Source organism: Haliotis rubra, unplaced genomic scaffold, assembly GCF_003918875.1.
Source record: "Haliotis rubra isolate DU_JTF1 unplaced genomic scaffold, ASM391887v1 Scf280, whole genome shotgun sequence".
Lineage (NCBI taxonomy): Eukaryota > Metazoa > Mollusca > Gastropoda > Lepetellida > Haliotidae > Haliotis > Haliotis rubra.
Genome location: NW_025766892.1, coordinates 1,053,539 through 1,077,777, shown reverse-complemented (window position 1 = coordinate 1,077,777; position 24,239 = coordinate 1,053,539). Strand labels below are relative to the sequence as shown.

Below are 24,239 nucleotides of genomic sequence, written 5' to 3'. Positions count from 1 at the left end.
CCACACTTATTACACGTTGTCATTAATATGGTCAGCGATATTCCACACTTATTACACTCTGTCATCAATATGGTCAGGGATATTCCACTCTTATTACACCTTGTCATCAATATGGTCAGGGATATTCCACACTTATTACACCTTGTCATCAATATGGTCAGGGATATTCCACACTTATTACACGTTGTCATCAATATGGTCAGGGATATTCCACACTTATTGCACGTTGTCATAAACATTGTCAGGGATATTCCACACTTATTACACTCTGTCATCAACATTGTCAGGGATATTCCACACTTATTACACGTTGTCATCAATATGGTCAGGGATAGTCCACACTTATTCCACTCTGTCATTAATATGGTCAGGGATAGTCCACACTTATTACACGCTGTCATTAATATGGTGAGAGATATTACTCACTTATTAGACTTTGTCATCAACATTGTCAGGGATATTCCACACTTATTACACGTTGTCATCAATATGGTCAGCGATATTCCACAATTATTACTCTGTCATCAACATTGCCAGGGATATTCCAGACTTATTACACTCTGTCATCAATATGGTCAGGGATATTCCACACTTATTACACTCTCTCATCAATATGGTCAGGTATATTCCACGCTTATTACACGTTATCATCAACATTGTCAGGGATATTCCTCACTTATTACACGTTGTCATCAATGTGGTCAGGGATATTCCACTCTTATTACACTCTGTCATCAATATGGTCAGGAATATTCCACACTTATTACACTCTGTCATCAAAATGGTCAGGGATATCCCACACTTATTACACTCTGTCATCAATATGGTCAGGGATATTCCACACTTATTACACTCTGTCATCAATATGGTCAGGGATATTCCACACTTATTACACTCTGTCATCTATATGGTCAGGGATATTCCACACGTATTACACGTTGTCATCAATATGATCGGGGATATTCCACACTTAATACACTCTGTCATCAATATGGTCAGGGTTATTCCAACACTATTTACGGTTTGCCATCGACATTGTCTGGGATATTCCACACTATTTTACACGTTGTCATCAATATTGTAAGGGATATTCCACACTTATTCAGAGGTACAGATAAGCTGCGTATCTGCGTAAATTACTCTAATATTTATGTGAAAACTCAATTCCTATTAATTCTAATGAAAAAGAAATTTTTCGAAAGCTTTAAAGTTAAACTCGCCCGCTATAAACATACACTCATTTATTTTTAACCTTCCAAACATGTAAAACATGCATTTTGAGTAAAAGTAAATATTATATATTTAATATCGCTCTAAATAAGCCGAATTAAGTCAAAATGAGTTGAAATTGTGTCATGATACTTATTAACATACACTCATTCATTTACAACCTCCTAAACATGAATCTGAGCGAAACCAAACATTCCCACTGGCGAGCGAGTTTAAATTTAAAGTTTCCGTATTTTTTAAATATTTTTTTCATCCTTAGCATATATTCATAACAACTGCATGTTTAATTTGGTCGAATCCCTTGTCAGAAAGTGTCCACAGTGCGGAGAGTTTCTGGACTTTTGTCAGTCCAGAATTAAATTGTGACGTGTTATTTTGTCTTATACATATTCTAGTTAACCGAGGATCGTGACAACCGTATAATTATGAGTAATTGCAGAACACCCAGGGTCCAAGCAACTACTTCGAGACAAAAGTAACTTCAGCTCATCAAAGTTCGACACAACTGTGGTTGACAGTATTTCCAAAAAATACCTGGATATTCTTGATTTGAAATATATGTATAAGTATGAAATTTTATTATGCACGAAAGAGTCTAAAGATGTCGTGACCACGACAAGACAGTTCTGATGCATCCAAATATGTTCAAATATTGTTGGCTTCCTCCTTGCTCTTCAAATAATATCGTCAAGGGGGACGTACTATATGATAAGAGATATAGTAATCAGAGTTTCACTTGTGCTTGTAAATATCGATATTTGCACTCGAGCGTGGAATAGACACGCTTTCAGTATGTATTGCAACCAAACTGGGAGGAGCACATTTAGAACGATATAATTATAAGCTTCAATGCTTTTCTTCCAGTAGGCTTTTGTAGTGATGTCATATCAATAATTTACGTGCTGTTGCAATTTAGCCATTTCCTTTCAAAATACTCCACAGAACAATAGCTTTCGCAGAGCCATTGATGAATTGTGTACACCTGACTTATATATTATTCAATGCGCAAAAGTAGTTCACGAGCACCAGACATTTTCTCAAATAATAATGGCAAATACCCATCCGTTGACAGTGTATGCTTTTGTTGTATGTTACTGTGGGAAATAAATCTAACGTGTGAAACAAATTTGCATCGATCGTTCCTATTGGCGTTTATGTCCTACAATTCATATTACTGTACACTGTGACTGTACGGGGAAGACCTATAATCATTATCTATAATGCCAAATATGTATAATGATCGCCAATAACGTCCATATGGTTCTGATATTGCCCTATATTGATGCAATAAATCTGCTAAAATGATCACAATCACGTACAATGACCGGCCCCTTGAGTGCGTTGTAGTAGAGAAATAATGTCGCACTGACTGCTCCCTCGAGCACGTGCTTATGGGGGCACAGCTGGCTTTGACAGAAGTCAGGGTACGAAACATTGATTTACACCTATCACCCTAAACTATACTTCAGGCGTTGGGGTCAGTAATTTCTTTTCCTGTTACACTTGCGTTTTGTATCTTACTCCCCGACAGCGACGAAGGTCATTACTTAATGATGAAGTCTTCTTCGCCTCGATCGTACAAGCAAAGAGGCAGCTCTAGAATTACTCTTCTACTAATCCATTTTTCATGCGCTTCAATATGTGATAGCCTCGTCTGAGGTGCCTTCCGTCTGAGGTTCAATAGACTAGCCTTAAGGGACTTCGTTTTCAATAATTCATACAGTGCTAAAAAGATAACATTATTTCCTTCCTATTCAACCCATCAGTTGTACATCTGGGCTTTTGTCGTGTCCGGTCTTATTCATATAACTGCTAATGGCTTGCAATATATACATTACTCTCGGGGAGGAGGTGGTCCGGCAGAGCATCCATAGTGAAGACAGTTGTGTATTCTCCCGAGTACAACATGTCACCATTCCATGATAGATACTCATCCCATATTGATTCGCCATTATGTAGTGCGACAGACGCAGAGGATGAACAAAAGCGTTGATTTGCGGAGAAAGCTGTTGGTAGATATGTGAGATCAATATGCAGATTTGGATGACAGCTTCGTGAAACTAACTACCATATTGACCCACTAAGTGAACCGTCATTAAGCCTGCGCATGTCCCTTGCAATCAGGGAACACTGAGCATAATGAAGAAACCAAGGCATGTAGTAATTATGGCTGAATTCAGCAAATTGCACAAATTGTGATTTGAAGCTGCGTTATTAATAATCACACAAATCAAGTTTATTGCATTTCTGTAAAATAACACAATTTCTGTAACAAAGGTGCTAACGCTTCGTTTGCCCTGAACTCGTTGGATATATTTATATTCTCTCTCCCTCTCTCTCTCTCTCTCTCTCTCTCTCTCTCTCTCTCTCTCTCTCTCTATCTGTCTCTCTCTTCTCTCAACTGACAAGGGAAAGAATGTGATATTTGGACATGTCAAATCTTTTCAGCCTTGGGAAAAGTGCTTAGCCATGCAAATCTAAAATCTAATAATAAAACAGTGATTTGTTTACAATCTAATAACGCACACACTATACACACATACATACACACATACACACACACACGCGCGCGCGCACACACACACACACGCACGCACGCACGCACACACACACATGTTATGTGTATACTTAAAGTATTAAATTTGAATTTAATTCTAAGCGACGTAATGCCGTTTCTGTATATGACACTTAACCTTATTCTTGCCGTCAATGCGTACGTCAAAAAGCTGTTGCACCATCTGCCTATCGTTCATCGGTTTCGTACAACTGTTCAATTAAAGTTCAATTGTAACAAAACCAACCTGTCAACATGTAATCAATCAAGCGAGTGGGAAGTAATAGTTTCACTAGTTTATTATCCCAAAACGGACACATCTTGACTAAAATATTCTTGCCGTCTCGGCGTTAAAAACACATGTTCCTCAGATGTGACGTCACTGCATTCTCCTATTGATTGTCCTGTATAAACATTTCGCTTTGATTAATGAGAACGATGACGGCTTCGTATTTACTCGAGAACGACACGGGGCCACTGTACCTGCTTAACGTGATTGTGACGTCCTTTACATTTATATGACAATACGTATGACGTCAATTTGAGGTCTGTGGCATATCACCATGATGCAAAAGTAGTCCCCGTGACCTTGAGGCCGTCATACCGCATATCATATATCCACGCTGAAGACGGTAGCTGATATGCGTGAGAATTTCCCCACCTGTCCTTATCTTCAGCTTGGTAAGAGGTTCGAAATGGTCATGCGTGCCTCAAGTGTACGCATAATTGCTGAACTCGTATTAATCTTTATGATCCATGAGGCTATCGGTTTGCATTATTTCATTATTGAACCCAAAGGTTTACAAGAAATACCTCTGGTGTTTGACCTTCACTCCAAGGGCACATAATACAAGTTCGTTCGCTACGTTATAATTACTGTACTAAAGTAAAAGGTTCATTGTAACATCAACCATACTCCTCATGATGACAAACCTACGTTCAATGAATTTCATCACTTATTTTCACGATTCATTTATATGACATTTTTATCATTATTTTGCCATTTACGACATTGCAATCTGTTTCAACAGACATTCGAGACTGGTTAGTTTCAGGTCTAGTTGTTTCAAATGGTTTTGGAATTATAAATGATGTCAAGGACCCCACAAAAAGCAATGTTTCCCGTGATCCGGGCGAGTGAGTGAGTGAGTGAGTTTAGTTTTACGCCGCATTATCCCAGCATTATCGCGGCGGTGGATACCGGAAATGGGTTTTACACATTGAACACATGTAGGGAATCAAAGCCGGGTCTTCAGCGTGACGAGCGACCGCCTTAATCTCTTGGCCACCCCTGAGCCGGAAGAAAGTTGCAAGAACATTCACAATCTTACTTTTTAATTTTACCGACACTGGTTTTGAACAGACGAAATATCATCGCGGAATATTGCCAATTAGTAATGAGTGAAACGACTTTAAGATAGAATGCATACACAGCGCAGTGTGGAGGGTTTTAACAGAATGTAGATACTGGGTTAGACTAACAACTAGTCTGAAATGAACATATTTTACAGAAAAAAAGTTCATAGTAAAATTTTTATATATATATAATGAAAAGGAGCCCTGAGACCTGAAGCTGTGGAAATCTAGACTTGCCACATTTTCTAGACTTGCGTGGGCTTTCTTGGATATATTTGCTTCAGGGTCTGTATGACAGACTAACACTGGGTCACAATGAGAAAGGTTTTGACACAGCATGCAGACACTGTAAAACAGTGTGCAGGGTTTTAACATCGTATGCTGACACTGTGACACAATATGAAGTGTAGTTAACATAGTTGACATAGTATGTAACGCAGTTAGAAGGGCTTTAAAATAGAATGCAAACATTGCGACATCTCTAATGCAATGACATGTCCTTATTTCATGCAGTGAAGTTGCAGTGGTAAGAACACCGTGTTTTATTGAATGAATGAGGAAGTATTATGATGTTCTCACGAATATTTCAGCAACCAGAAAGGGGATCTGGGCCCTGTTCCTCAAAGCTATCGTAGCGCTACGACAGTCGTAGGTCTATGTTAAAGTATGGGAGTTACGATCACCTTAGCGCTACGATCGCTTTGAGGAACGAGGCCCTGGACCCTAGAAATGTGATTCTGACATTCCACTCGTTGGGAATCAAACTAGGGTCCGCTCAAATCACCATGGACCCGTGGAGATCCGGTTTAGAATTGATCTTCAGTAAACCATGCTTGTCGTTAGAGGCGACTAACGGGATCGGGTGGTCTAGGTCGCTGACTTGGCTGACCCATGTCATTGTATCCCCATTGCGTTGATCGATGCTCATGCTGTTGATCACTGGATTGTCTGGTCCAGACTCGATTATTTACAGACCGCGGCCATATACGGGGAATATTGCTGAGTGTGGCGGAAAAATAAACTCACTCACTCAAATCACCATGCTACATACAGCCCGTTACAAGATAGCGTCGATATTTGATAAAACCTCGCTGATTACAGCCACGTTTTGAAAAGGGTGACCATATTGCACTTCAGTTTTTTGTACAAAATGGCTGAACTTTAGCGGTGTCTATGCCATTCCTCTCTCAATAAAGCATCGGCGCTGGATTTAATCAGAGGCAGAAGCCAAGTGTAATCTAATGCTTGTTTACTCATATTCAGCCATCGGTGATGCGTTCTTAGCCATGTCGTCGTACAGCGTAATTTCGATTTCCCTGGAAAGCCAGGCAGAATCCAGGTTTACAAAATGTCAGGGTATTAAACGCCGATGTCATCGCTTTTTCAGCCATGATATGGCACAATATTGTAGCTAAGTGAATGAGTTGGGTTTTATGCTGCTTTTCCTGCAATAGCACGTAGGGACATCAGCACTATTTTTCAAACATTTACAACCAGGCCTTTGGCGCGAACTCTGTCACCATAAGGCTACTCCACCGCTCCGCGGCCTGTAAGAAGAGTGAGTGAGTGAGTATGGTTTTATGCCACTTTTAGCTATGTTCCAGCAATATCCCGGCTGGGACACCAGAAATGGGCTGCACACATGTACCCACATGGGGAATCGAACCCGTGTCTTCGTGACGAGCGAGCGCTTTTACCACTAAGCTACACCACCGCCCTGGCATGTAAGAAGAAATAAACACAATCTGTATATCGGTGTTAGAAACAGCGACATAGTTGTTCCAGCCGTGTAGGACACGCAATTCGCTGTTCACGGTTGCGCCCCTTTGGACACACCAGAAACCTATGTTCGTAGGTTCGAATCCCGATTCTCCCGATTATATTTCTAGGTCTTCATACCCGGACTCGTTGGTTTAACTAGTGGTAAGCGTCTACGCATCACTTCGGGTGTTCCTCCCATGTCAGACAGAAACCTGGTGATATAACTGTTCATAGGGCGTTAAACCTAGCCCACTCACTCACCCCACATCACAGGGGTTGGCAAAATCTTCCACTGATAAACTGGTGTGTTGAACCACAAACTATACAATCACATCCTCCATTGTTGCCGAACATGTTTTATACTCAGATAAAGCAATGCCCATGGAATACAGAAGCACATTCTTAAGGGAAGATCCTTCATCACATTTTGCCACGCTTGAATACCATGTCCTTCTATGTACTTTACAATAAAATCCTTCCAAAATGTTTAATAGTGCTAATATGTCTGTAAAGCTGTTATGACGTACAGCGGATACTTTAAACCACATGTTACGCCAAAGTATAGACTTCTGTAGATAACAGTCTGCAGGACGTGGGAGGCAAGTGTTCTGTATCATGATAGTATATGTTATTGCTCGGCTCGACACGCCTAGCCGTATCGGTGGCTCGGTGTAGGAGTCTATGTGCATGGATGATAAACTATAACACAACGCTAAAAAGCACTGAGTTAACTACATATCAGTTCCTACGTTAGCCTTAAGCCTGAACAATGTAACATGACACATACACACATCCCAACAGAGGGGGACATTTTCGAAAGCGGTAGATGTGGATGGTTGATTATGACTTGATGCAAACAATCTATCCAACTCAAACTGTTTTTCATTTGTTCTCTCTGATGCACCCTTCTGTCTATCTCCCTCTAGTCTAGTCTCTGAATATAATATAATTTTAATATTAACAAATATCCCATTTAAATTGAAAAAGATCCCCAGTGAGATGGGAGATTCAGAACCTGTGTAGTTCTAGGCTGGTTACATCAAGGACTTTAGCATTGCAGGGAGGGCTAGACAGACAATTCTCACTCTTGGGGTTTGCTTGTCTTCTCTGCTCCAGGGGCGGTGGGGTAGTCTAGTGGTTAAAGCGTTCGCTCGTCACGCCGAAGACCCGGGTTCGATTCCCCACATGGGTACAATGAGTGAAGCCCATTTCTGGTGTTGCCAGCCGTGATGTTGCTGGAATATTGCTAAAAGCGGCGTAAAACTAAACTCACGCATTCACTCTCTGTTTGCTGCCCCCCCCCCCCCCGACTCTCTTATGTACCCCTGCCTGAAAGTCTGTCTGTATTTTCTTCCTCCACCCCTCTCTCTCTGCCTATTCGAAACGTATACTAGCTGTGTATATTCATGCCATTCGCTATATATACCAATATATATATTGTTACATTTTTAAAGAATAAAGATTACAACGTCTTATCAATCCTCATCGACTGTGTACTGTACATGATGCCATTCATGTTGAAAGTACGTGTACCGAGATATAAGCAGTAACATTAATAATATGTTTGTAATTAACCAAACTATACAGTGCAAGTCCTAACGACAAAGATCGAACGATAATTAGTTCGTTGGAAGGGCAAATACTATATGGCCCCGGGATATAATATGTTTTCTCAACCCTCCTCGGCATGTGTCCTCTTAAAGCCACACTACAACTTTCTTCTTTGTAAGATTGTTAGAAGATGTTTAAGAAGGAAGGTGAGGTGAGGTGACATTGGGTTTAACGTCGTGCTTGATAATATTTCGCTTATATGACGACGTGCATGCGTGTGTATGTGTATGTGCGGCTGCTTGTACTAGCCCAGACTTAAGCTGGTTTTATAGTGCTAAATGTAGCTCACTGAGATACCATGCCGCAGTTAAGCATGAATACCCTACTCAGACACAGTATACTGACTCCGAGCCGACCAGTCCTTGTTGTACCCATTAATGCCGAGCGTCAGGCAAGGACCAACAAGTACCATATTTTAACGTCTTTTGGTATGACGCGGTCGGGGATCGAACCCGCGACTTTCCGCTCACCGGGCGGACGCTTTAACCACTACACCACGGAGGCGGTCCTAAGAAGAAAGGAAAACTGCTCTCTAATCTGCTTTGTATGCTATGACGGATCGGCCGTACATTTCCATACCTTACTGCCGTGTGCAATGTAGTGTATGTTACCGGGATTCGCCCTGCAGAATTGCGTCCCTTGAGCATGCCAGAATCCTATGATTGAGGCTTCATGGTTGTCGAGTACATCAAACTGGAGAAGAACGTGTAAGACCACTGGGGGTATTCCTTCTATCGCGAAACGTGAGACACCATGATAACTTTGAAATACCGCCCAAAGCGTCGTTTGACGAATTTGAATTTTCAGAGAACGTTTCAATACGACGGACCTTCTTTCATGCACGTGTCAGACTTGTCCAATTCTACAGTTACCAAGGTGACATTAGTACAGCATAGTCAAAAAGTGGCTTAGTTTAAGTAGCCTAAATATGATAACATATCAGTATGCTGAATTGCCACATTCGTTTGCGAAAAGATACACACAACCATCCCGACCGCTTCATCCTTTACACACACATGTAAAGGCACCGTAAATTGTTCACCTAAAACATGGGAACATATTATCGACATAGGAAATCGCATCGGACATTCTTTTGGTCATTCATACTTCAAATTTTGAAATGCCTTCCATATATCTACCGTAACATTTTTTTAAAACTGAGGCATTGAAACTCTAAGCAAACAACTCTTGAATCGTGTAAATACTGTATAAAAGTAAACCACTGGCTGAGAATTATGTAACTTCAGCAAAATATATTTGTTGTCAGTACAGTTCCTTAAAATACCCCTTCAGCAAACCACTGAACCTTCCACTTTATCCTGCTGCTTTACTCATAGACTTCCAACCAAAACCTATTCAGAGGTCGATTCGAGTGTTTATTTAAAGCAATGGCCTGTCTAGTGGACCCTGAGCCAATACCGAGGCTCCATCTGAAAATACTTCAACGGAGAGTGAGAGACAATTTGGACAAGTTGGACATAATGAGTGGTTATTATAACGATTTTCTTGCTTCCCCTTCTGCCTTGTGTCATGTGCCCGATCGCCACGGCACATGTCATTTACTCGTTAATACCCGAGTACGGACATACCGTAATCGGCTTACGGACTGCGGCTTGCCTCTATACCACTGTAATTTGGGCTTCCAGCAGAAGTCCTTCCTCACAAAAAAACTGAAACAGTTTGAAAAATCATGAAGTATGTAGTCCCCGCCCGACACTAAGTAATTGGTGTACTTTTGAAAATCAGGACACGAAATGAATATTGGGCATTCTTTTGAATATGTACTTTTTAATACGTCCTTAAGAGGGAGAGAGCATCTCAGAGAATCATTACGTTGACGTGACTATTTGGTTGTATTTCGTGGTTGGTTTACTACCAGCACAAGTATATAAACAGCGGCTACCAGCATGTAATAATACACATGGTGCCACCAGCTCTAGGAAATACATAGTGGAAACTAGCACTAGTAAATATTCAGCCTACGCTAGCACTAGGAAATACATTGTTGAAACTAGCACTAGTAAATATTCAGCCTACGCTAGCACTAGGAAATACATTGTTGAAACTAGCACTAGTAAATATTCAGCCTACGCTAGCACTAGGAAATACATTGTTGAAACTAGCAATAGCAATATACAGCCTACGCTAGCACTAGGAAATACATAGTTGAAACTAGCACTAGTAAATATTCAGCCTACGCTAGCACTAGGAAATACATTGTTGAAACTAGCACTAGTAAATATTCAGCCTGAAACTAGTAAATTCAGCCTACGCTAGAACTAGGAAATACATAGTTGAAACTAGCACTAGTAAATATTCAGCGGACACTAGCACTAGGAAATACATAGTTGAAACTAGCACTAGCAATAGCCTAATATAGGGCTAGCCATACGCTGAAACTAGCACTAGGAAATATTCAGCGGACACTTGAGGAAATACATTGTTGAAACTAGCACTAGTAAATATTCAGCGGACACTAGCACTAGGAAATACATTGTTGAAACTAGCACTAGTAAATATTCAGCGGACACTAGCACTAGGAAATACATAGTTGAAACTAGCACTAGTAAATATTCAGCCTACGCTAGAACTAGGAAATACATAGTTGAAACTAGCACTAGTAAATATTCAGCGGACACTAGCACTAGGAAATACATATACAGAAACTAGGCACTAGTAACATATACAGCACCAGTAAATATAGCGGACACTAGGAAATACATAGTTGAAACTAGCACTAGTAAATATTCAGCTTACGCGGACACTAGCACTAAACTAGCACTAGTAAATAAAATACATAGTTGAAACTAGCACTAGTAAATATTCAGCGGACACTAGCACTAGGAAATACATAGTTGAAACTAGCACTAGTAAATATTCAACGGACACTAGCACTAGGAAATACATAGTTGAAACTAGCACTAGTAAATATACAGCCTACGCTAGCACTAGGAAATACATAGTTGAAACTAGCACTAGTAAATATTCAGCGGACACTAGCACTAGGAAATACATAGTTGAAACTAGCACTAGTAAATATTCAGCCTACGCTAGCACTAGGAAATACATAGTTGAAACTAGCACTAGTAAATATTCAGCGGACACTAGCACTAGGAAATACATAGTTGAAACTAGCAATAGCAATATACAGCCTACGCTAGGGCTAGGAAATACATAGTTGAAACTAGCACTAGTAAATATTCAGCGGACACTAGCACTAGGAAATACATAGTTGAAACTAGCACTAGTAAATATACAGCTTACGCTAGCACTAGGAAATACATAGTTGAAACTAGCAAATAGTAAACGGATTCACTAGAAATACATAGTTGAAACTAGCACTAGCAAATAGGGAAAGCACTAGGAAATACATAGTTGAAACTAGCACTAGTAAATATTCAGCGGACACTAGCACTAGGAAATACATTGTTGAAACTAGCACTAGTAAATATACAGCCTACGCTAGCACTAGGAAATACATAGTTGAAACTAGCACTAGTAAATATTCAGCGGACACTAGCACTAGGAAATACATAGTTGAAACTAGCACTAGTAAATATTCAGCGGACACTAGCACTAGGAAATACATAGTTGAAACTAGCACTAGTAAATATACAGTGGACACTAACACTAGGAAGTACATACATGAAGTTCCAACACAAAGTGGATACTAGCACTAGCAATATACAGCGGACACTAGCACTAGGAATATACATCGGACACTAGCACTAGGAATATACAGCGGACACTAGCACTAGTAAATTCAATGCGGATACTGGCACTTGTTAATATTCAACGGACATTAGCACCATTAAATACACAGCGAATACTAGCACTAGTAAATACATAGTAGACTCAAGCAGTAGTAAAAACACAGTTGACACTAGCACTGGTAAAATCACAGCGACAGAAGCACTGGTTAATGAAATATTGAATCACTTTAACTACGCATTGCCTGGTTATTTCAGTCCGACCTGTGATAAAATATTTGAAAACCCTTAAGTGACTTAAATGCTTCTCTCTTCCCTCCGATCACAGATCCCCGTTATCAGACCTCAAACAGAACCGGATTACAAAAGAATTACATTTCAGATGTGACCAGAGGTTGGTGTGTGTGGTCGCATCCTTATCTGCTGGCTGATCAAGGAGCTGGAATCACATCCCCAGTCAGGTCACTAGTGGTCATCTGGCCATAATACAGCTGCCGGTATTATTTACGAACCCAATAAAACAGACAGGATGATGACCACCCATTTTGTCTTCGCATTGTGGATAGCACGAACTATTAACAAAGGCAGCGTTGCCATGGTAACAACTTGTCTGTGGTTATAATAACCTTCTTTACGTTTCTGTAAATATTAACAGTCCTTCCCTTTCCATTGACGGGTGATGTCACGTACAGAACTTGGTTTATTGGTAGACACTGTCCTCTGGATTTTGAGATGGTTTCTACACCGATAGATCGTTATTTATTTCTGTAGTATATACCAGGGCCCCGTCACCAGTTTATGGACAATCTATCCATATAATGTTGCTTTATGTGCTTTAGTCTGATTTCGCGAGTATTTTGAGCGACTGTGGTAAATGTCACCCCGACTTGATATAATTAAATGTCTGCAGGAGACAACTGTTCGTCTCCATACTCCCGATGGCATCATCCTGACAGTGAAAAGAGAGGTTTCAGCAAAAGCCATTTTCAAATTACGTTGTCTTTTGTACATGGACTTAGGCAAGTATAGCAATATGACTCATCTCAAGACAGACCAGGGAGATGGCGGAACCTCAGTTGAAACGAAGAACGTTTGAGGTGTTTGTTGCTTAACGCCGCACTCAGCAATATTCCAGCTATTTGGAGGCGGTTTGTAAATAATCGAGTCTGGACCAGACAATCCAGTGATCAACAACATGAGCATCGATCTATGCAATTGGGAACCGATGACATGTATCAGCCAAGTCAGCGAGCCATAACCACCCGATCCCGTTAGTCTCCTCTTACGACAAGCATTTGTTACTGAAGACCAATTCAAATCCAAATCTTCAGGGGTCTTAGGTTGCACCGGAGGAACAAAATATATACTTTTGATCACCTTGTGTTTGTGTTTTTCAGAAAGCTATGTTAAGGGATGATAGGGGTAGACAGGTTGCTAATGCTGAAGGCTCGGGTTTTATTCCTTACTTGGACACAATGTGTAATTAATTCACAGTTCTGGTGTCCCCGACCACATATTGAATATTAATGCGACGTAAAATAAACCCGCTCTGTCACTAGTTCACTGCTGTACATATTGAACATGTGTCGACATGTTGAGGACTGCTAAGGAGTAAGGATATCAGATATCACTGTGTCAATCCCACGGCTGTTTCACCACATGGGTCATAGCGCCACACGCCTATTCCTCAAAATGTGTTTCACCCCACCTTCCAGGACCTCAGTAAAGCTTTCAAAAGACCCGAAGCAATTCCCTGTATACCTTTACCATGTTCCCTTGGTTCTGTTCACCAAATGAACAATTGACATGGCTTTGCATGTGTTTGCCACTGGTGGGGCAAGATAACCACATCTTTACAAACTTCTGGTATCGTCACTACTTGATAGGGATTCATGGCACATGTAGTCGGAATCGTACAGCGGAGCCTACGTCCAGCAATGGTTTCTCGCGATGATGGGGAGGCTTTTGTCGCTTTTAATTATCTAACTGTTACGTGTCAAAGTCTTAATACGAACTCAGGTGGAACTTCTCCTCAGTAACTTAAAACACTTCTGTAGAGCAGGGACCGCCTCCGTGGTGTAGTGGTCAGAGCGTCCGCCCGGAGAGCGGAAGGTCGCTGGTTCGATCCCCGACCGCGTCATACCAAAAAACGTTAAATTATGGTACTTGTTGGTCCCTGCCTGGCGTTCGGAGTTAATGGGTACAACAAGGACTGGTCGGCTCGGAGTCAGTATAATGTGTCTGAGTGGGGTGTTCATGCTTCACTGCGGCATGGTATCTCAGTGGGCTAGCACTATCAAACCAGCTTAAGTCTGGGCTAGTACAAGCAGCCGCACATACACATACACACGCATGGACGTCGTCATATAAGCGAAATATTCTCAAGCACGACGATAAACCCAGTTTCACCTCACCTGTAGAGCAGAAGCACTTATTGGAGGTGCGTTTATGGTTACATCTATTTTGATCAAGGGACGGTAGGGTAGCCCGGTGGTTAAAGCGTTCGCTCGTCACGCCGAAGGCTCGGGTTCGATTCCCCATATGGGTACAATGTGTGTGAAGCCCATTTCTGGTGTCCCCCGCCGCGATATTGCTGGACTATTGCTAAAAGCAGGGTAAAACCCAAATAATTCATTTGTTATGCTCCAGAACTATTGTGCAACATTTCAATGTTTGGTTATAATTCCCGTATCAACACTTCAGACAAGAACAGCAAATATATGCTTTGTTTTCTATAAAGATAAAATCCTACCTCGGCTATTGAATTTTAGCCTTATACCAGATAATAATAATGGAGACAAACGGTTTACTTTAATTTCACACTCCTGTTACATAATACCAGACTATCTTCTGCTAAGGAATTATCTTCACATAAAATGGAACAGCATATTGATTTTAGTTGGTCCTCTGCGAATGTCAATTATTTTTAGTTTAGATAGTTGCCTGTCAAGCAGTATCTGTTATCAAGGATTATGATCGGCCTCTTTCATGTTCACCGAGTGCCTCGATGAAGGCGAGACTACAGGCAGAGCTGGAATCACGTTTAGTACGTGTTGGAAATATTACTTTCCTTAAAACTATACACCAACATGTAGCACCCTCCTGTGCGTGAAGCACCTACCAGGATAACGACTGATCTAAAGACAACAATATACAGAATATGGGTTCATTGGTTTATATGGGGGCTGGTTCATGTCATGTGCTTTCAGGATCGTTGCGGGAAACTGACACAACCTTTGAAGAGGTTAAGGTAGAGCTTGGTGAAACCTAAATAAAGTGGTGTACATAGCTGTTACAATTGTAATGTTATATATCTGAAGGAAGAACTAACATTTGCTAACAATATTTAAAACGGACAAGGGTTTCGAAAGATAAAGAGCAATGGAAGTCTCACTATTTCATGTCTTGCTCAAATTCTGGAATGCGCTGAACTCAGAATTCCCAAATGATCGATAGCATGTTTGCGTTCAATGTCCAAGAACCATTGTTATCAAACATTCATCCACAAGGACAGTGAAACTACATTTATTGAGACAGGTGCGTTCCTATCCATATCCATATTTAACATTTTGTTGGATAAGAGAATCATTGGAACAACAGTAACATAGGTGTCAGTAGGTATCAGTATAAGCTTGCCGAGCAGTTAATGGCCATTTCATGTTGTTTCCGGAATAAATATAACTGGACTAACGATTCGTCACAGTAGCGGTAAACGTCTTTCGTTGGGTGGTATTGACAGCACGCTCTTTACACCACGTTAGAGTCAACTGTCAACATTGTCAGAAAAATGCCTACCCATGTTTAACGATGGCTAAAAGTAAAACGAACAAGCATTGGTATTTTGGTGGTGATGTATGTATGTTTGACACGGGTATCATGGTTTGGGTATTATGTATGCGGTGTTTCGGGTGACGTTTTCAACACGGAAAGTCTTTATAGTGTTCGTAATTGGTAGGTTAAATTTGATATATCTATGCACTGTGTCTTTTGTAATAGCACAAAAACAAATTATATAACTTATTATTAAACACATGCTGATGCCTTTTTGATTCAGTATGTCATGTTGAATACCATTACACCATTTTCTCATATAATCAGCATTTCATTTCAGATTTCAGAAAATTAAAACAACAAGAAATATCACGAACGTACTACTGGAATAGAAAGAAAATGCTTTGAACTTTGCAGCAACATCCTCAGAATATATACACTTTTTGAAGATGGAGCTGTAATGACGAATGTTATCTTTCAGGTTATGTTTGAAAGTGTGGTTTTAAAATATTATCTCTTAAAACTGTTTTATCGTGACATATACTATTCTCCTAACACAAGTATTTTATGGTTGCAGGGTATGGCCACAGCACACCTCAGACAGTCGGAGGGAAGATATTCTGCATGTTCTATGCCTTGGCAGGGATTCCTCTGTGTATCGTCATGTTCCAAAGTGTCGGCGAGAGACTCAACACTTTCGTCACATTTGTCCTCAAGCAGCTAAGGAAGTGTTTCAGGATGAAGAATACAGAGGTTTCTCAGACTAATCTGATCCTCGTGGCCATGAACCTGTCCACCATTGTACTGACTACAGGGGCAGCAGCGTTCTCTTATTACGAGGGCTGGGAGTACATCAACTCGCTCTATTATTGTTTCATCACTCTTACAACAATCGGGTTTGGGGATTTTGTCGCGCTTCAGAAAAATAATGCGTTGGAGTTAAAACCCCATTATGTGGCGTTTAGTTTGATATTTATATTGTTTGGCCTCACAGTGATATCCGCCGCCATGAACCTTCTTGTGTTACGATTTTTGACGATGAATACCGAAGATGAACGAAGGGCGGAACTGGCTGCTGTTGCAGCTGCGCAGGGTGCTGTGCGGTTGGACGGGGATGTTATTACTGCAAATGGCAGTGTGGTTTCCGGTGCTCAGGAAACGCCTGAATATAACGATCTGATATCAGTATGTTCTTGTTCATGTTATAACCTTCGATCTAAACATAAACCCCGGTATAAAGTGACTCGAGGACCGGGAAAGATCGCTCATCTTCTTCCCATGAAGTCCTCAGTGGCAAAAGAGGACAGTCAAAGTGGCGGGGTCGAAGATACGAACTCGTATTTGCAATGGCAAATGCTCAGCCGGAAACGAGCTTCGATATGACGGCGGATATGGTTAAGACGCCATGTTTGATATTCCATGTTAAAGTGCGCTTTGTTGACTACGGGGGCGAGTGTGACGCTCTCTGGTGTGTATATATTTCATATTCTACTACCTCTTCAATCGGACCCTGATCTGATCATGGATTTCGTTACTTCACTTACTTGATTGCAATGTCTTCCGTCATATCTTATCTTAGTTCACCTTACCGGCATATAGTTGAACAGACCAGTTGTTAGCTCGCATGATGAGCACAGTGATGGATGGATGGTCGCATAGAAACATTACAGTTTGGAGTATATATATATATATATATATATGTGTTATATATATAGAAGTGTGTTGACAGTGTTGATTTCAAGTTAACAGTTATGGTGATTCTGACATGGTTTCACATGTTTTAATGTGATTCTTTGTGAAATGTTTGTTTTGAAGCTCAACTATCAAGCATTATCCTTTGTTATGAGTGCAATATTATCGGTGTATCCACAGTGAGGGAGTTAAGGGTAAAATGTATGCACATGCGGGGATAACATAATGAAAATGAAAAAAACACATCGTTAATGGTATGAGATATAAAAGTAGTGCAACATTCTGACAGATATATACAAACCAAGGACTTATAATCTGTGGTTCAAGATAGCACTTGTGATAGCTTTGATACTCTGGGGACAGGGAGTTATCGCATGGCATACATTTATATGTATTCATAATGGAGAGGAATAGGTTTTGACTGTGTTATAGTCACAGGTTAGATGTGTTTGCATCCTTCAACATCCACCACAGTTGTCTCTCATTCTACTCCATTCCTGTGATCAACCAAGTTAAAAAATGAACTCCGAGATGACATCGAGTTCGTTTATTAATATATTTGAGACATTTGCATATTTGCCATATGTTCTAATTAGGTCATTTTGGATTGTCCTTGGTAAAAACCCATTTGGTTCAAACTTATTTTGTTACAAAAATCAGTTAGGTCAGTGACATTTTGTCAAGTGATGAACAACAATCTATAAAAGGCATTCTTTGACTTTGCCATATGAAAATTGTCCTGAACTTTTCCCAAATTATGAAAATGTATGTTTTTCGTAATCATATGCACAGTTACACAAATGGAACCTTTTCAAAGTGTTCTCCGTTGGGACAAATATCAGAAGACTCAATTAGAAGATAACCTTCTGAACAATGACAAGGGTTATCTTTCATATATTTCTTTATGAATAGTGTTTACGTATCGGATTGAAACTTCACGATCACATTGTACTTGTTTCTTTTATTCATTTTATGAAACTAATTCATGTAATGTTCTTTTCACCATTTTCTATTAAGCTCATTTATCGCCCTCTTTATATATTGTGGAGTAATGGCTGGCTTGGTCTAGCGGGTACCATGTTTTTATATGTTTTGTAAGTCCGTAACAGAGGATTAACATGATTCTACCCGGTACAACATAAACATGTTGTTAGATTGTTATTATTCGAAATTGAACAGATGTTAACCTAATTCAAAGTATGTTGCTCCACGCAATGATGTCGAGGTATACAACATTCGAAACAACAGATGTAAACCTAATTCAAAGTATGTTGCTCCACGCAATGATGTCGAGTTATACAACATGCTCAATTGTAAGTCTCCAATGAATCCCATGTTTGCTCGGACGTGTCTGTCTTATGTTCACAGATGTCATAAGTACTACATGTTTGGTGTTTTTTCTTCGATCTTGTTAATTTTCTTCTGTTACTTGCAAGAGCATATATTAGGAGGTCTTCCCTTGTCATCCGTTCACATCATACGGAAATTGTTTCATGTCATCAATATCAAAACCTTTTCTGTCAATGACTCCCTTTGAGTCCATATCTTTTGATTCTTTCACTCCATCGTTTCCAACAAAACTATTCAAAATATGTACATACCTCTTTCTAAAATATCTCGATTTGTCTAGACTGTTTTATTCCCATACTTCATAAACAACGGAGGGGAATAAGGGAAGAAATGCCTCATGCTCGTGAGCCATATCTTATCATGAGCACGAGAAACTTTTTTTTGATTATTTGCATAGCAATAATATAGACAAGAATGCTAGCAATCTCAGAGTTATCATCAGTTGTAATTATCATTTATACGCACTATTCATGACACATCAACCTATCACTATTTCTGTGGTTTACAGAGAGAAACAGTCATATTTATCCGCAATACGTTTGCTTGTTGGCGCTTAGTTGAGTGGAAATCTTCCATTGCTTTTACAGAATGTAAAATAGGGGATTGATATGGTGTAGTAAAGTGCTTGCGGTGACACTGGTTTCTTGCCGTTCCAAGGTCACCTGAGGTCATCCAAGGACGATAAGATCAAACCTACAAATGAGGTGAAGGTGAAGGTCAATATCTGCTCAAATCCATAGCGTAGTCATTTTTATAGCGGAATATCGCTTTTTTACCTAGTTGTCTTCATGTAGTATTTTTCTTGTTCTGTGTTTAGCATTTTGTGAAAATATTTTCTAAATTAAACCTTTGCAAGTGTAACCCCTTCTTTTTAAAGGCTATACCGATACTGTAATTCTGTCATGTATAACAATGTCCTATTGTTATGTCATTGGCAGACGGGTTTATGATGTCTTGTGCGATAGGGCCGAGGAATTACATAACATATCAACAAAGATGGCTATAATTGGTCGTATGTTTTTTTTGTATCACTATTTCCCCCCGTCAAACAATATGCGACAGTTTACCGTCCGATACAGACATTACCAGTTGGTGATAAAGCTTATAACGTGGGACGAATACCCGCTGTTACATGTTATATTCATGTTCCACAGTTGTACCTAAACAGTGTTACATGTTATATTCATGTTCCACAGTTGTACCTAAACAGTGTTACATGTTATATTCATGTTCCACAGTTGTATCCAAACAGTGTTACGTGTTATATTCATGTTCCACAGTTGTATCCAGTGTTACATGTTATATTCATGTTCCACAGTTGTATCCAAACAGTGTTACATGTTATATTCATGTTCCACAGTTGTATCCAAACAGTGTTACATGTTATATTCATGTTCCCCAGTTGTACCCAAACAGTTGTATCCAAACAGTGTTACATGTTATATTCATGTTCCACAGTTGTATCCAAACAGTGTTACATGTTATATTCATGTTCCACAGTTGTATCCAAACAGTGTTACATGTTATATTCATGTTCCACAGTTGTATCCAAACAGTGTTACATGTTATATTCATGTTCCACAGTTGTATCCAAACAGTGTTACATGTTATATTCATGTTCCACAGTTGTATCCAAACAGTGTTACATGTTATATTCATGTTCCACAGTTGTACCCAAACAGTTGTACTCAAACAGTGTTACATGTTGTGTTCATGTTCCACAGTTGTACCCAAACAGTGTTACATGTTATATTCATGTTCCACAGTTGTATGCAAACAGTGTTACACACTGCATGCATGTTCCACGGTTGAAAATATCAAATTATTGTCACCTCAGTACTTTGAGGAATTATCATCAGTATCCGTAAAAGTGCAATAAAATATTTTGATGATATTATACTGAATATACACTGTAAGTTACGTTGCTTTTATATATCAAATAAAAACATAAAATCATGTAAGACCCGCTACCTTCTGCGGCTCGTTCAAACAAATTTTTATAGTGACTCCAATAAATTTGAAGTTATTACACATTGGTACAGTTATAATGTCAGTGAAAGGTTTTGTATTTTGGCAAGAAACGGCATTATTGTCTGTACGTTAAAATCCGTAGATCACGCCTGCCTTCATCGTTATTACTTCTTCTAACCGACGCTTTGAAAGTTCATACAAAATCTATAATAATGATTACAAGTTTAAGTTAAAGGTTTAACCCTGTGTTCAAAAATATATTACCAGTTGCATAGAGGGCGTGTTGGGGGCTGCTTGTACGAACTCATGCCACTTATAAATTGCCAGCTCACTTTGATGCCATGACACAGTTTAATATGGTTACCCCACACAGTCACATTATGCTTACTCCGAGCAGACCAGGTGTAATTTATCTCCGTTAAGTAGAGCGCAAGACGGAAAAAGAAGTAACATCTTTCAACGGCTTTTGGTGAACCGCGTTCGGGGAATGGAACGACCCATATTTTGCTTCCTCTGCAAATTATGATATACATAATCCAAATGTCGGCAGATGGATCAAACAATTAATCATACTGGGGGCATGAATGTAATTGTTTGTTGAATCGTGAATATATAACGTGTTTGTTTACATCCCGCTCCTCAATCAACCGTGAATACAGGTTGTGCTGATTACAGTAGTAGGGCGTGTCTGTTCACAGTCAAGTAATGAAATGAGTCCATGTGGAACAAATGATGATGAGTCCAACTCAGTTTCACCACAGCCTGTTATTTAAACAGTGCGTCTTTGGTCGTAAGTCTCTGCCACGTGTTGCATGAGATACGTGGATGTTTGTCAGAGGTAACCTGAGCCCGGACGAAACAACCCCGTTTCAGGGACCCGTTTCACAGAACGATTTAAGAGTTACGACTATTTAAGAGTTACGACTATTTAAGAGAGACTCGTAGTACTACGATCGTTTGTGAAACGGATCCCAGCCTTAATAGATAAACATAACGTATGAATTCATGACAACGTTGTTTATACGAAAGTAACGTAATGCTGATGAAACTGGGTAGACCAAGCTTTCCCAGTCATGCTAGTGGCATACTCGTACACTTGTGTACATTTTATCTAAGTTTGAAGTCAGCTATGCCTTCCATAAAACCAAAGCATTTTGTGTATCATAATGAAAAACAATCTGTCGTTACCAACATGAAAATACACTTTTATGTATCGTTACGTACCTACATATTCTTACTATACACCGTGTTACGTATTGGTCAGTTTCGGTTCCAGAGTCTGCCAGTGTGATCGAGTCAGATTGTCTATATTTTGTATTTACCTGAATATTCCTTGGGTGAACATAAACCATTGCGTGTGTGGTTATGTTCCATATACCAGAAACACCCTTAGAGTAGGATTCCAAAGTGTTTTTGATTTGTGAAACTATGAGTTTTGTGCTGTGGCAATTTGATATTACCTCTGTGAGCGAACACTTTCACAGCCCAGGAGTGAGATCAAGGTCAGGTTCCCCTGCCCGGAGAATGATTGTTAAAAGAATTATTTTAAATGTGGTGAAACTTGGTGAATTTCGTGATACTTTGCTTTCAAGTTTCAAATGAATGAGACTTTTCTTGCATAAGTTTATTTCTTATATGACATCGGTCATCTTGCTCCAGCTTGTGATTGTTTTCATAATACACCATATGCATGCCATAAGCTCATACATTTGTTTCTTTTAACCTTTTTTGACATTATGATGGGTATGAACGCGTGTTTGATATGTGCATGCCTTTTTTACACAATTCGTTGCATGACTACTTAGTCATGCTTTTAACAGAATTCTATCATTACAATGACACTAAGGAATCATTATAATGAAGGGTGAAGGTAAAGAATCGGATTTGATTGAAGTTAAAGCATCCGATTGTGATACGGATGTTGGACAATGTAAACAAATGCAATGATTTACTACTGCCAGATATAGACTTGTGTTATCAATGCTATTTTACTTTCATCAGAGGTCATTTCTGAATTAATTCAACTGTCGGATGTTTGAATTGTTTACATTTACCTAAGGTAGAATGTCATTGTTTCATTATGAACCTGAAGAAAGTAATTCTTCTAGATTCTACAGAGAATAATTGACATCCCGTACTACAACGCTATTCTACTTTAGGGGCGATGGGGTAGCCTCGTAGTGTAAGCGTTCTGCCGTCACTCCGTAGACACGGGTTCGATTCCACACTTGGAGAAAATGTGTGAAGTCCATTTCCGCTGCCACATCTGCCGTGATGTTGCTGGAATATTGCAATAAGTAAAATGAGGCAAAATGGAGAATACACAGTAAATGTTTTAGTCCGAATTTATGTAATATTGAGGCATAATATATATAGTATGTTTTAAATCTTAATATTATATAATTTAATAACCAAGAAACTATTTAATGTATTGTTATACTATACAAATTAGCTTAAAGCTGGAGAAAATATTATGCTAAAATATGAAAACAATGTATGGTTATAATATTCTAATTTACAAAATTTCAACCTCATAGTATTTTATATCTATAAAGCGCATCTAAAACATTAGCACATTCATCAGGCAAACTGGGTCGTAAGTGTAACTCATAGAGTTGACGTCAGGACCAGTACGCTCTAATTACAAACAGACTGATCCGTGGTTGGCTACATTCTACACCAACTCAAAACAAGATGCTCTGAAGCTTTACAGTAGAAAAGAAGTATACAGTAAGGACATGTTAATGCATTGATGACATCAGACATAGGCTCCACCACCTCTGATTTTATAACAAAAGACTGTACACAAGAACGTCATTCCAATTGGTTATTCTTAAGCCAATAACTATGACATATTAATTTTGACCTTGTCTTGACTTCAATTGCATTGATTGCTTAACTTATGTCTTCCCTATTGACTAGAATGCCAGTCACGGACAATGAACCTTACTGATGCCATTACCAACTGACAACCATTTGAGACCTCAGTTGTGGGGATGAGTGCGCTATTGTTTTAGAAATTATCGATGATAAAACTTACTCTGAATGACGAGAATGAATTAAACTGAGAAACACTGTCGAAGTTGTTAATAGGTACTAATATGGTAACTAAATATATCAATTAAAATAATACGAATTATAACGTCATTTTATATGGAGATTGATACACTTTTGAAAGCTATAACAATGTTTGTTTTGATGTTTAGGACTAGGAAAATTGAAATGTAATGCAT

The 24,239-nt window shown here is 39.4% G+C and overlaps 1 protein-coding gene across 1 annotated transcript in view; it reads left to right on the top strand.

The window, feature by feature from the left end:
* Positions 1–18,910, top strand: part of LOC124281231 (two pore potassium channel protein sup-9-like) — a 69,129-nt gene extending 50,219 nt beyond the window's left edge. Inside the window, exon 2 of the mRNA XM_046717259.1 lies at positions 16,571–18,910. Coding sequence (XP_046573215.1) covers positions 16,571–17,376 — 806 coding nt within the window. The 3' untranslated portion in view covers positions 17,377–18,910. The remainder of the gene's footprint in view (positions 1–16,570) is intronic.
* The last annotated feature ends 5,329 nt before the right edge of the window (positions 18,911–24,239 follow it).